The sequence below is a fragment of the Canis lupus genome, chromosome 21 (assembly GCF_048164855.1).
Source record: "Canis lupus baileyi chromosome 21, mCanLup2.hap1, whole genome shotgun sequence".
In the NCBI taxonomy this organism is placed as follows: domain Eukaryota; kingdom Metazoa; phylum Chordata; class Mammalia; order Carnivora; family Canidae; genus Canis; species Canis lupus.
The window spans coordinates 43,158,943-43,173,514 of NC_132858.1; the positions used below are offsets into that span (position 1 = coordinate 43,158,943).

Consider the following 14,572-nt stretch of genomic DNA (forward strand, 5'->3'; position numbering starts at 1 on the left):
CCCACTGGTCTCTACTGCCACCATCTTTGTCACATAGCAAGTGACTGTATATGTGTGGGGCTCTCTTTCAATGTATTTCTCTATCCTTATGCTAATACTTCATCATCTTAATTACTGTAGATTTCTAATGGGTCTTGATATTAGTAGAGCAAATATTTCTGCATTGGTAAAAAAGTATACTGTTATATTGAACTTATAGATCGATTTTAGAAGGACATATATATTTACTATGCTGAGCTATCCAATCTGTGAAGAGAGTATGTGCCATCATTTACTTATTCCTTTAATTTCTCTCAATATGACTTAGTTTTCAGTGTAGTCTTCCCATGTTTTCTCAAATTATTCACAGAAACATGTTATTTTTGATGCCATTATAAATAATGTTTTCAAAAAATAAATTCTATTTTCTTTTTGTAGCTGGTATGCAGAAATAGTTGATTTCTGTATAACTTGTGTATGAAGGAGTTCAGGACATGCCACTCCAAAATATGCTGCTCTGGTATATTATTTTGAGTTTAAGTCACTGAAAAACAGCAAATACGACAGAATGGCTTTCTCTGAATTTGCCGTATCTGCCTGAGGGCAGTCCTCCAAAAGGAACTCAACCGTCATAAATCCTCTCTCTAAGAGTTTCATCGACCAGGAAAACTGATTCTTATCACAGGACAGAAGTAACCATCACAACCACACACACATTTTGTCACAAACTGTATCTCCCATCTATTCTTCCAAGGGCCTGATCATCTTTTCTAAAAATCATTCATTCTATCCTAAGTGGGCCATATCCCCTCTTCCTTTTCCTCATTAAAACATTACAGTTTGTGACAGACAAATATTGGGAGATTTTCTAGATAATTTTCAATCCTTTCAGGAGGAGGGATTATAGACCTCTTTGAAATATGTCACAGTTTCCCAGAAAAAATTCACATGTCATAACATGTGATAATTTCCTGGGCTTCACAGCCAGATACCCCTGAAGCCCCTTCACTGACGTTGTAGATTAACAATTCCTACCCTAAAATATTGAAAAATGACTTTAAAAAGAGATTATCCGAGGAGAAAAAGGATTTTCTTGATTCCTATCACAGAACACTTTCCATATACATCATTTTTTTAGGTATGTCTCAGAAAATATCCTAAATTGGCATAACTTCATACTAGTGAGTTGAGTAAAAGTTGTCCAAAAGTGTGCTATGTGCTTGATGTAGTAAAGGATAATCTGAAAATATCAGTCTTCTGAGATGTAAATGAGTTCTTTTATATTCAAAAGCAGGAAACTTTAGTTCGCATCCTAATATTTAAAGGAAGGGTTTATATGTCTTTTTTTTCTTCCCCTCTCACAGATTGTCTCAAGTGTTTGGGGGTTTTAGAGTTGGTCTTTCAATCATGCTTCCCTCTCCCCTCCAAACCATTGTTCTCCAATTCACAACTGTATCTAATGCTTAACGCTCAGAAATCCCATCACACTGGCATATTGCAGATCCAATTCCTGAGTGTGTTTTGGCCTTGTTCCATTTACCAAGCAATATTGCCTCATATCATACTATGCTGGTACTTATAGCAGCCCTCAGAGTTAAATGTAGGTTTTCTTTATATCATATTTGTGAATATGGCTAGATCTTTACTGTTAGGTATATCTGTACGTTTGAGTATGCTAGCTAGGAGAGTGTTCTGAGTGAATCAAAGCCTAACCTTGACTAAAGGCTGACAATTTTCTCTCTCAGATACATACTTCTATGTAGTGTAATTTTGAAACATACATTAGGGAATTAAATTATATTCCAATACCCTGGAACAAGGATGAGAATAAAAGCTCTTTCTGATCATTAATATGCTTGAAAAGATGTAAAAGCTCTATGGTAGTGAGACTTCTAATTCCTGCAAAAATGGACCAGGTAATTCAGACTAATCCTGTTAATGAGAATACCTTGAAAAAGTGAATAATGTATTTTCAAAATCTTTATGGTATGGAAGTGCTAATATGGTAGTAAAAAATTATGAGGCAAGATTTAATTGCCCAAAATTCTTTTCAAGTCTCTACTACTTCTATTTCCTAGAGTTAGTATGGGAAATTCTATTGTTCAGAGACTGAAGAAACTTCACATTCTGAAATTAAGTTAAAAATAAATAAAAGTACCTTTTGTAATGAAAAAAAGAAAACATGAAAGAAAAATATTTATTTAAATATTATATACAGTAATGAAAACATGGATAGGGCAATAAAGATTAGAAAATGTGATAAGGGGTCAAAATACATATCATAAAATAAAAACAAGGCTCTTGAGTTTTTTAAAGTAATATTAACATTAATTAAAATCATTAAGTGAATTATAATAGTAATAAATTTCTGTCTTTTTGGCTATGAAACTGATATTGAATGTCATTAAAATTTATTACACACTTGGGAGAATGTATTTGCCAATCATATATCATAAAAGATTAATATCCTACATATATATTAAGAACTCCTACAACCCAGCAGCAAAAACCAAAAAACCCAATGAGATTTTAGATCTTCTGAACAGACAACCACAATGATATATGACCTCTTATACCTAGTATCAAAAAAGATATATAGTAAGTATTAGTGAGGATATGAAGAAAAGGCAACTGTTAGGCACTGTTGGGAATATAAACTGGTGCAGTCACTATGGAAAACATTATGGACCTTTCTCAAAAAATTAAAAACAGAACTATCACATGGATCTACTTCTACTTCTCATTCTGTTTCTGGGTATTTACCCAAAGAAAATAAAATTACTATCTTGAAGAGATATCTGTACTTCTATGTTCACTGTAGCATTTATACTAGCCAAGACATGGAAACAACCTATGAATAGATGAATGGATGAAGCAAATGTCAGAGATATATGTACACGTGTGTATGTATACATACTCATACATACATCACACATACATAACACACACACGTATATGCAATGGAATATTATTGATCCATTAAAAGAGGAAGAAAATCCTGTCATTTGTGATAACAAGAATTGACCTAAGGCCATTATGCTAAATAAAATAAGTCAGACAGGGAGTCGATACTGCATAATTATCACTTGTACATGGAATATTTTAAAAAGAAGAATTCATAGGCACAGAAAACAGATTGGTGATTGCTAGAGGCAGGGCAGAGGCAGAGGCAATATGAATGAAACGGTCAAAATACAAAATTCTATTAGAAGATAAATAAGCCCTGGGAATATAACATATAGGAGGGAGCTACAGTTAACAATACTGTATTGAATATTGAAAACTGCTAAGAGAGTAAATTTTTAAAGTTCTCACCACAAAAGGGATCCCTGTCTGGCTTGATTGGAAAAGCATGCAACTCTTGATCTTGGGGTCATGAGTTCAAGCCCCACACTGGGTGTAGAGATGACTTAAACAAACAAACAAACTTAAAAAAAAAAAAGTTCTCACCACACACACATAAATTAGGGGCACCTTGTGGTGGCGCACCTGGTTTCTTTTTTTTTTTTTTTTTTTTTTGGCGCACCTGGTTTCTGTTCAGGTAGTGATCTCAGGGTCACTGAGATCAAGCCCCGTGTCAAGCAGACTCCCTGACTGGGGAGTTAAATGCAGATCTTCAACTCCATTTTTTTATAGCTCAAAAAAATACACACATATGTGAATAGATATTTTAAAAAAATTATTACACACTGATAGGCTTCTAGTAGAGAGATTAAGGAATAAAAAGGAAAGTTCATGAACTGTCTTTTTTTGTTTTTGCCATGATCCTAATTTGGCTTTGAGACATACAGCATGATTGGTCCCAGTCCCTCATCCCTCTCTGCATTTACATCCTATGCAATTAATTAATTAATTAATTTATTTATTTATTTATTTCCATCCTTTGCAATTTAATACTACACTGTGGTTGGGTTGTTTTGGTAAGCCAGACTTTTGGGAATATTTTCTCTCTTGTGCTTCTGCCCTCATCATGCGATCAAGCCCAAGAGAGCCTGCTGCAGGAGTAGAGACATGCAGAACAGAGTATTTAAGTATGGATGAAGCTAGCCTCCACGAGCAGCCAGCCTGCTGTGAGCAAACTCAACCAAGATAAGCAAAGTCACCGAGCTGCCTCCTATCTGTCTGGAGAAATATGAGCATTAAGCGCTTATTATATGCCCTTTGGGTGTTGTGGCTGTCTGTCAGGCAATGTTCTCATGGCAACAGATAATACACACTTTGCAGACTTTAACCAAAAACTTTGCATTTTTTACTTCCTTCTGAAAATACTGCCTAATGACAATAACCATTATTTGACATTTCTGTCTTCACTCTGGCCTATTGAATCTTAGACCAACATGACCATTTACTACTGTACTGACCTGGCGTAGCCCACAGAAAATCAAGCTCTCACAACTCTGGGAGCCAAGTCAGAAAACAATCTCAAAGGAAAGAGAGAATGATCCTAAAATAGCTCAATGCAAGAATGGAGGTAAGAAGGAGTAGACAGCTAAGAATCAAGAGAGTAGGTAACCCAAAGAGCTCAGTGTCTTTGTATTATAGCTTAAGTGCATTTAGGCCAAATAATCTATTGATATGTATCGTATATTTGCACATAATATAAAAACTCTTCCAAGTGATTTCATATTTTAAAAACCTTTTGCTATTTTAAGGTTAATAATACAGATTACTGTATAATATATAGAGCAGTATCCAGGTAGATGACATTTAAAACTAAAAAAGTTGAACTCACATGTTCTCTGTTGTCATTTAAATATCATACATGTTGGTTTTCTTCCACTATAGGAATGTCAAGTCCCCAAATTGCTTAAGAAATTACACAAAGAATAAAGGGCATATTTACAAAGCTTTAAAAAAAAACCGAAACCCTATTGCCATCTAGTACTATTGACCTCATACACAGCTACTGACCTGCATTAAAGTTGAAACCTCTCCTTAAATGTCACTCCTATTATTGTTTCCATTTAAATGGCCTGCAACCTAATTAAATGTCAATCTACTTTCTCACAGTTTATAACATTTGACATTTACACCAAGATTCTAGATGTCATCCTCTGAAACCATCAGATAGTAGTTATTGTTGGTAAATGTCCTCCCAGTTTACCTTTTAAAAGGACCAATTACTATATTTGCCTATAATTTTTAAAAAGATTTTATTTATTTATTCATGAAAGATACAGAGAGAGGGGCAAAGACATAGGCAGAGGGAGAAGAAGGCCCCCTGCAGGGAGCCCGATGTGGGACTGGATCCAGGACCCCGGGATCACGCCCTGAGCTGAAGGCAGAGCCTTCAACCACCAAGCCACCCATGCATCCCTATTTGCCTATAATTTTGACATGACAAGTTTATAAGCTTATAAAGGTTTATAAAGGTACCACAATAACTCCTTTATATACTAATATTTTAATTTCATTTTAATATCCAGAGGACAAGAAAAACATCGATTCAAACGTGAAATAGCAAGGTCTAGTGACATTTTCTTCTAAAGGTTACATTTCAGAACTATACAAATTAGTAACATATAACCATTAAATTATCAGTTTTGTTCAGTTCAATCATAAAATAGGATATACACATCTGTAGGTGTGTGTTTTGAACATAAAATTCTACTTAGTAAATTAATTATAACTTCAAAACTGATGTCAAAACAAGTGAATAAGAACTTTTAAATAAAGACAGTCTAAAAAACACTGATCTCCTTTTTACAAAAGGGCACCTGGGAAGCTGATATTCACATTACACACTAAATTAAATACATACTAGAGGTAGTAAAACCCTTACTGGTTATAATTCACGTATGAAAATTCAAGGTTAAATCCCTGTTCTTTTCTAAACTTAAAAAAAAATCATCTAAATATCTGTTATGCTCTGTATGTTTGTATCCTCATTCACTCCACCCTGGATTTATACCTTGAAACCTAATGCCCAAGGAGATGGGGCCTTTGGGAGGTGATTAGGTCATGAGAGTGGAGTGAGCACCTATGAATGGGATTTGTGCCCTTACAAAAGAGGCTTGAAAAAGCCCCCTTGCCCCTCTGCCCTGTGAGGTTACAGGGAAAAGACAGCCATCAATGAACTAGTAAAGGGGCTCTCACTAGATACCATTTATCTGCTGATGCCTTGATCTTGGACTTGGCTCCAAGAATTGTGATCTTGGACAGGCTCCAGAATTGTGAGAAATAAATTGATGCTGTTTATAAGTCACTCAGTTTTTATCATTTAACTTATTATGGACCAAAGCATTATCCATTAAGACCACAGAAGTTAAATTGTAACACATACATAAAATATATCACGCATATATTAAAGTAGATTTAGACCTCTATCATATATTGTAAAATAAATTAGTGAATAAAGAAGTCACAAAAACAGTCTCACTTTTCTTAAATAAAAAACAAAGAAAGATCTATTTGTGTTGAAGTACGATACAGTTTAGTGCTTGGTTTAGAGTAAAATCTGAGGTTTTAAAAATTATTTATTTAAAAGATTTTATTTATTTATTTGAGAGAGAGAGGGCAAGAGAGTACAAACAGGAGGATTCTGGAAAGCTGCTCATACTACATTTTAGGTTCTGTCAAGTCCCTCATTTTGGAAACATGTTTGTCTTGAAAATTCTAGCTTTCCTTCATCTCACTGCTTGAACATTCCATTAAGGATCTGATTTCTATCACTTATCAACCTTGTGGACTTAAATTTTTCATCCATAGAAAGAATTCTTCATTTCCAGAAATATCATACCATATTTCAAGTCAACATTTCCATTTACAGATAAAGAAGTTATTCTACTTTAAATTCTGTTTCAAGTCTTTCTCCCACCAAAGACTTAATACTGGGTATTTTCCTCTAAATTTTTTCAGTGAAATAATTCTTTTTTTTTTTTTAAGATTTTATTTATTTATTCATGAGAATGCACAGAGAGGAGAGAGAGAGAGGCAGAGACGCAGGCAGAGGGAGAAGCAGGCTCCATGCACCGGGAGCCCGACGTGGGATTTGATCCCGGGTCTCCAGGATCGTGTCCTGGGCCAAAGGCAGGCGCCAAACCGCTGCGCCACCCAGGGATCCCCTTCAGTGAAATAATTCTAAAAGAACAAGAATATAGCAAGACCAAAGAATAAAACATGTCCAATTTAAAAACATAAAGGAATAACAGAAATACTACTATTAGCCCAGAATAAGAGATGTATACTAAAATGTTACATAAATCCTTAATCAATAATATATTTTAAAAATAAAGCATATAATGCTTTTTCTACTCTTATTAATGCTTAAGCTCTGTTTAAGCACTGAAATCAAAGTTGAAAATAACTTTCTGGTTAGCTTTCAGCATTGTAGGTTTTGTAAGCCTGAGTAATTTAGGGTCACAAACTATCTGACCACCAGTATCAATTCAATCAAACATCTGTTGATACATTTTAATTTTGTCAAAGCCTTTACCATTAGTGTCTTAACTTATCACTACCACTGCCACCTCCTCCAACAGAAAAGAAAAAAATATATATATACCCCCACACACACATACACAAACATATGTGTACATATATACACATATATATGTAAAAAATATATATATATATCTTTCAAATAAAATGTAAAATATATTCCTGCCCAGAGGAATGGAAGAGTTGCCTCTCTAATCCTTCCATAAATAGGTCAAAAGATCAAGGTCAGTATATATATATATATACTGGCTCTTCCTTATAATGTTGTTCTCAGGTGGGACCATCTAATTTTTTTTTCCTGACATTTTAGTAATTACACTAGATTCTATTGGATATAATACTGAATTTCACTTACAGTAACAAACCATGTTTTTAAAAGCAATGATCATAAAAAAAGCTTCTATTAAAAAAGTTTAAGAGGCAAAATTAGTTATCTAATTACCTATGAAGAGCTTCCATGGTCTCTGTAGGACCAGTTTTCAATAAACAAAAATTTTAAAAGCTAGTTCTAAATTGCTTGTCAAAGCTACAAGAACAACTGAATGGAAAACAGCATATTAATGTGCAAACAAAATCTGGCCATCCACTGGAACTGAAAGAAGCTTCATGATATGACTGTTACCACCAAGGATCATTTTATGCAAATTCTTTCTGTTCAATTTGGTACCAACCTACCCTAAAAATCATTCCAGAACCAACTAGAACTACTAGAATATAGGTAAAGCCAGATTACTTCATTTTATGATGTTTATCTGGGAGCAGTCAGAGAGGCTAAAGTGAAAACATGGCTGGTCACTCCTGTAAAGACAGTAGAGATATTGGCACATTCCTTAAAACTCATCTATCAGCACAGCTGAAAATATACTAAGCCTTATGCTTTGGATTTCAGTTAGCATACACACATACTGGTTAAACATGTGTGCTTAACTTGAAAACATTAATGCATAGAATTAGGACTATGATGCAGTTATTTACCCATATTTTATTTATTTTATTTTATTTTATTATTTTATTTTTTAAAGAGTTATTTATTTATTCATTCAGAGAGAGCGAGAGAGAGGCAGAGACACCGGCAGAGGGAGAAGCAGGCTCCATGCAGGAAGCCTGATGTGGGGACTCGATCCCGGTCTCCAGGATCACACCCCAGGCTGCAGGTGGCGCTAAACCGCTGCGCCATAGAGGCTGCGCTACCCATTATTTTAAATACAAATAAAATAATCTTTCAAATAAAATTATATTAGTGTTTAACTTCCATATTCTAGGATTAAAACCTGTTAAAAGTAAGCCAACATTTTTTTTTTTTTTTAAGATTTATTTATTTATGATAGACACAGAGAGAGAGAAAGAGAGGCAGAGACACAGGCAGAGGGAGAAGCAGGCTCCATGCCGGGAGCCCGATGTGGGACTTGATCCCGGGACTCCAGGGTCGCGCCCTGGGCCAAAGGCAGGCGCCGAACCACTGAGCCACCCAGGGATCCCCGAAACCAACATTTTTAATCACAATTTTAAGCACTTCACTTCTTCTAGCCATCTTTTAATAGTTCAAGTCAATTTCACAACAGGTATGAATGATATCTGGGGTGAGTGGTCACACCACAGGGGAATTTTGATCAATCTGAGGTAATTATATTTAAAAATCTATATACATAATGATGCCATAAGGTGGTACAGACATTTTTTTAAGCCTTATGAAATCTTCCTGTATTCTGAAAGTATAACAATGGCGGGAGGGCCATTTTTTAAAATAGATTTAGCTTTTTGGGGGGCTCAAATTCATCGGGAAGTTTCAAAATTTCCATAAAGTAAAACCAGTAAATTCATAATCAGTGAATTCAGTATTTATACTTATAGTCAAGTATAATTAGCAGTTTTATTTTAATTTTTAAAAGATTTTATTTATTTATTTGACAGAGAGAGGGAGCATACAAGCAGGGGGAGTGGGAGAGGGAGAAGCAGGCTCCCCACCAAGCAGGAAGCCAGATGTGGGACTTGATCCAAAGGCAGATGCTTAACCAACTGAGCCACCCATGTACCCCTAATTAGCAATTTTAAACAAAATCAGAAAGTTTACAGAAGCGATATCACTTACAAGCTGCTCCGATTTAACACCGTATAACTGGATGGTCTTTGCCACGTTTCTTGACACAGCTAATGTGAGGTCTGCATCTACAGCAGCTACGTTTAGTTCACTGGAGAAAACAAAAACAGACTTTAATTATTAGCAACATAGTTCATCAACAAAATGAAGAACAACATATAAACTTAAACCCAATAAGCAATGTAGTGATTCTTTTTATAGATCTCACTGATTGCTTCCAAGAATTGGTTGCATTGTCTCTTTTTTTTTCTCTGAAATTAGCATTAGGAAAAAGTGCTTTGAGATGGTTTGGTTAATGACCAGTTTCTCATTAATAAAAGCACGTCATGTGTGGGTCCAGGCTGTGATTAAGAGAGTAAATTGTGTACAGATTTTTAAAGTAGCACTCTTGTTAATACTGATAAGTGCAATTAGAGACACTGCATATCACAGACATCTGCAAGGAAATGACAGCTTTTGAATGGAAATCATGACCTTGGAAGGACATAGGCTAAAAATATAAATTACACATGATACATAAAGATGCTCAGTAGCATTCTGTAGAAATTATGTCAATCCATGCTATTTTGTAGAGTAGCTTTTTAAATATATCAAAAGTATAACAAAAAATTTAATTTGAAATTTTAAAATTTGGAGTCTTGAAGTATTTTTCTGGCATACTTTTTTCAACTTTAACACTGGATTAGTTGGGGCTGCAAAAAAGGAAAATGAAGTATTTTGAAGACCGTGGAAAAAATACTAGGAGTTAAAAACTGGGCAAAAACCCGTATTTAGTTATTGACTTTGAAGGAGCAAAATAAATCTTGGCACTTAATAATTTTCTTTATGAAGAAAGTAAAGGACTTTGAAACAACACTAGTGCATACTGTGTGGAATAAAAATGCCCTTTCAGAAATAGTGAGACATAACTTTATTAATGCTCACTTTTAAATTCTACTGAATATTGGTGTAACTATGCTTCTTCAAGCTTCATATTGTTTTTGATTACAGCACTGCCAAGCTGCCCAGAGGAATGGAAGAGATGCCTCTCTAATCCTTCCATAAACAGGTCAAAAGATCAAACTGAGAAAAAAAAAAAAGATCAAGTTGAATCTAAGACTCTTCTTGTCACTACCATACAGAACGGATAACAGAGATATTACAGTAAAAAAATCTAGAGTCAGGACTTTGGAAGGTCATGATAATTGTGTAAAGATTCAAGATCAGGATGCACAGCAATTTCAACACCATATAGGTATGTTTACAGCTGGATATATGCTCACAGACATTATACCTGTGGCTTCTTAGTCCTACTTTACATGGCTCCAAGTCACCATCTTCAAATTTGTATAGTCTAAAACAATCTAGACAGTTCTACACTTTGGTCGTATATTGCCTAACTACTATTTTTGTTTCTTAAAATGTTCACCTACAAATGCACAGACCTACTGTTATGACAACTTGTTAGCTGTGACAGGAAATGAGATAGTCTTAACATCAAATTAATCTGGGTAACTGTAAATGTCTAAGGCAACAGTATAATTACACTGTCTGCAAGCATTCAGGTGGCACCTGTACGAGGATACCTTACCTTCTGAGAGTTTTAAAAGCTGTCACATTCACTTAGAAAGCTCAAAATAGGTTCAAGTAGGCGAATCAAGATTATAATCCTGTGTATGCCATGAAGCACTTTATGGATTTAAGATAAAAACACTAAGCTCTATGCTTTAACTTCTCAATATGTAAAATTATTTTTATGATTACTTTACTGTATAATATTATTTACTATGGAATAAAAATTAGGTTTATTTGGTATCCTTGATGAGATATAGAATAATTATAATAAGCTATCTTTCAAATGCACTTAAATGGTTTTATCAATTGGAATCTTAAGTACGTACTGTATGTGCACTGATTCATTGCAAAACTCTTGATTTAACTGCAGGATTAATTACTTGAATTCATTTGAAGCAAATCAAAACATCACTAACAAATGTGGCAGGCCTTTTACAGCATGCCATTATATAAAAATACATACCTTGCTATAGTTTTAATGATACCTTCAAGTTCATCTGCAGAAGGAGGATTGCGACCACCAGGGGGAAAAACCAAGTTGATAGGATCAAAGAGTCGAGATAAAGATTTTGATAAATAAGCAGCTTCATAGGGTTGCAGTGAGTCTTTCAAAGCCTTTTCTGGGCTGTGGAAACAAAATATATTAAAACTGAATTCAGATCATACAAAACTAAATGCTATTTTATTGGGCTATAAATATCTTACTTAAAAACCTATCTTCTAGGGATACCTGGGAGGCTCAGCAGTTGAACATCTGCCTTTGGCTCAGGTCGTGATCCCGGGGTCCTGGGATCGAGTCCCACATCAGGTCCCCAGAAAGGGAATCTGCTTCTCCCTCTGCCTATGTCTCTGCCTTCTCTCTGTGTCTCTCATGAATAAATAAATAAAACCTTAAAAAAAAAACCTATCTTCTATATAAAAACATAACTATATGAACAAAAAGAAGAATTTTGTTTAAAAAGTATACTTCATAACTAAACCTTTACTAAGAACTAAATGTATTAATTCATACATAAGTCATATGTATAAATACAATATAAGCCAGCATTTACCATAGTCTGTCATTTGAAATGAAAAGAATAACAATGTAAAATCTTACTAATTCGAATGGGGTTATGTCTTTGCTTAGGAAATCCAGTTTTTATATCAAAGTTTCACAAGAAAGCCAAGTATACAGAAATCTGCTCCACTAACTCAACTCATTTCCCACAGAACTCCTGGAGAGGGAGGTGCACAAGGTCCAGGCTTTTATCAGCCTTCCCATGCCAAACTAACAGAACAGGGACAAAATACAGTGTTTGTGAAAGTGCAACAATCACATAAATCCTCCCAATTGGAGAGGCAGAGACATAGGCAGAGGGAGAAGCAGGCTCCCTGTGGGGAGCCCTATGAGGGACTCAATCCCAGGACCCCAGGATCACACCCTGAGCCAAAGGCAGATGCTCAACCACTGAGCCAACCAGATGCCCCCCAATTGGAGTTCTAAGCTCATTTGTTTCACAACATTCTTCACAAACCAGAACTTAGCCTACTACACACATCTTTCCTTCTTACTCTTTCCTTCTTACTCTTCCCATGCCTCCAATTACTTGTCAGCAGTAATTGTCCAATTACAGTCAGCAGTCCCACTATTGGGTCTTCTATTTTTCTTTTGGCAATTATATCAAATGTCTCTATAACCATCATTTCCATCTGCTTTCTTATTCTTCTTCTTTTTTTTTTAAAGATTTTATTTATTTACTCATGAGAGACACACAGAGAGAGAGACACACACACACACACACAGGCAGAGGGAGAAGCAGGCTCCAGGCAGGAAGCCCGATGTGGGACTCAATCCCGGGACTCCAGATCACACCCTGGGCCAAAGGCAGGCACTAAACCGCTGAGCCACCCAGGGATCCCTGCTCTCTTATTCTTATAATTAACTCCCTATCTCTCATATCGTCCCTGTTTATAATCCTTCTACCAGCCCTTCCATTGTCTTTTTCTTAAATAAATCCCCCTTCATTCTAAATGTCAACCTTGAAAACATTGGACTTGCTCTATCATATAATTTATGAAACCTTGCTTTCTCCTTTCCCCACCCTTTCTGGTCATCTACAAGCCCTAGAGGTCACAATGCTCTTGGCTTGTACATTATAATTCCATAGTTATCTCTTAGCATTTTCATTCAGTAAGTATTTCCCTCAGCACGTATTTACTGAGAATACTATGTACCAGGCCCTGTTAAGTGCTGGGAAGATGTAGATTACAAGTACTTTACAATGCAATGGAGAAATGAGCAGGTAAAGGGCTAACTATAGTGATATCTGTAATAGGTGAAGACAGAACACAATGCAAACAGGGAGGACCGTACCTAAATCGGCCTGAGGCAACCCTCTATTGAAGACCCTGCCATCTATTTAAATGTCTTTGCTATTTTTGCTTCTGTCATTTACTGACCTTAGGAAGCCTCTCCTCTTCTGCAGATATTTCAGTTCTGAGTTTTAAGTACTAACATTCTTCCTGTCTTCAGATCTGTACTAAAGATCCTTGGTGACTACAATGCCAAAACTGATAGCTTTCTTAAAATCCATCCTGTATGAGGAATCTACTTTTATTTTAGCTTTTCTAGGGAGCTCCCCTATTTGAGTCATCATTTTGAACTACTCTACTTTTAAGATCTCAGAGCTTGAGAACCTTTCATACTCCCACTGTCCCTATCTCCTTCACTCCTACAAATACTATTAAGTCTCTACAATTTGCCAGGTAATTCCTAGGTGTGGGAAATATAGTAGTGAAGTCAGTCAATTAAAATTCCCTGTCCTCCTAAAGTTTACTAATGAGAAACTTAAGGTTGCTAATGACACAGACACACACAAAAAAAGAAATACAAATTGTTAACTGTTTTATAAATATGGAATATGAGAGTTGTAAGTCTCAAGAGAAAAATGAAGCAAGCAAGCCAGAAAGAATGTGTTCATCCTATTTTGGATAATAAGGGAAGGTTTGCTGAGCAGAACTGAAGGGAAAGAGGGAGCAAAGTGCTAGAGACTTTCAGGATAAGAGCTTTCCAGGCAAAATAGGAAACGCAAAGGCCCTGAGGAGGGACCACATCTGACTTGGTTTGCCACAAACTTTGAGGAGCAGAGCACACAAATGCCAGGAGAGTATTGCAAGATGAAGTCAAAGAGAAAACAGATGGAACATATCATGCCAGGCTTTGTGTGTCAATAAAGGTGCTAGATTTTACTCAAAAGAACTTTCTCTTAGACCTTACTGTGATCAGTGCTATGGAACCCTTTCTGACTCACCCTCCATCAGTCTACTAGGTCTGTCCTTCTCTATCCACAGTCAACTCTTTCAACTATTAGCATCCTGATTTCTCTAATTCACCTTCCTTTCAAATCTCTAAGAATTGCTTATTTAGATGATCTCTATATCTGCTGCTAAGTTACCCACATATTGCAGAGGAAAAAGTAAATTGTATCTATTATACATTTATGCAAAACCTTTAATTTC

The 14,572-nt window shown here is 35.6% G+C and overlaps 1 protein-coding gene across 2 annotated transcripts in view; it reads right to left on the reverse strand.

The window, feature by feature from the left end:
* COG5 (component of oligomeric golgi complex 5) overlaps window positions 1–14,572 on the reverse strand; it is a 298,194-nt gene that overhangs the window by 48,280 nt on the left and 235,342 nt on the right. For both annotated transcript variants that reach the window (XM_072791548.1, XM_072791549.1), the window contains 2 exons: window positions 11,535–11,696; window positions 9,509–9,608 (listed from right to left, as the gene is read on the reverse strand). In XM_072791548.1, coding sequence (XP_072647649.1) covers window positions 9,509–9,608; window positions 11,535–11,696 — 262 coding nt within the window. The remainder of the gene's footprint in view (window positions 1–9,508; window positions 9,609–11,534; window positions 11,697–14,572) is intronic.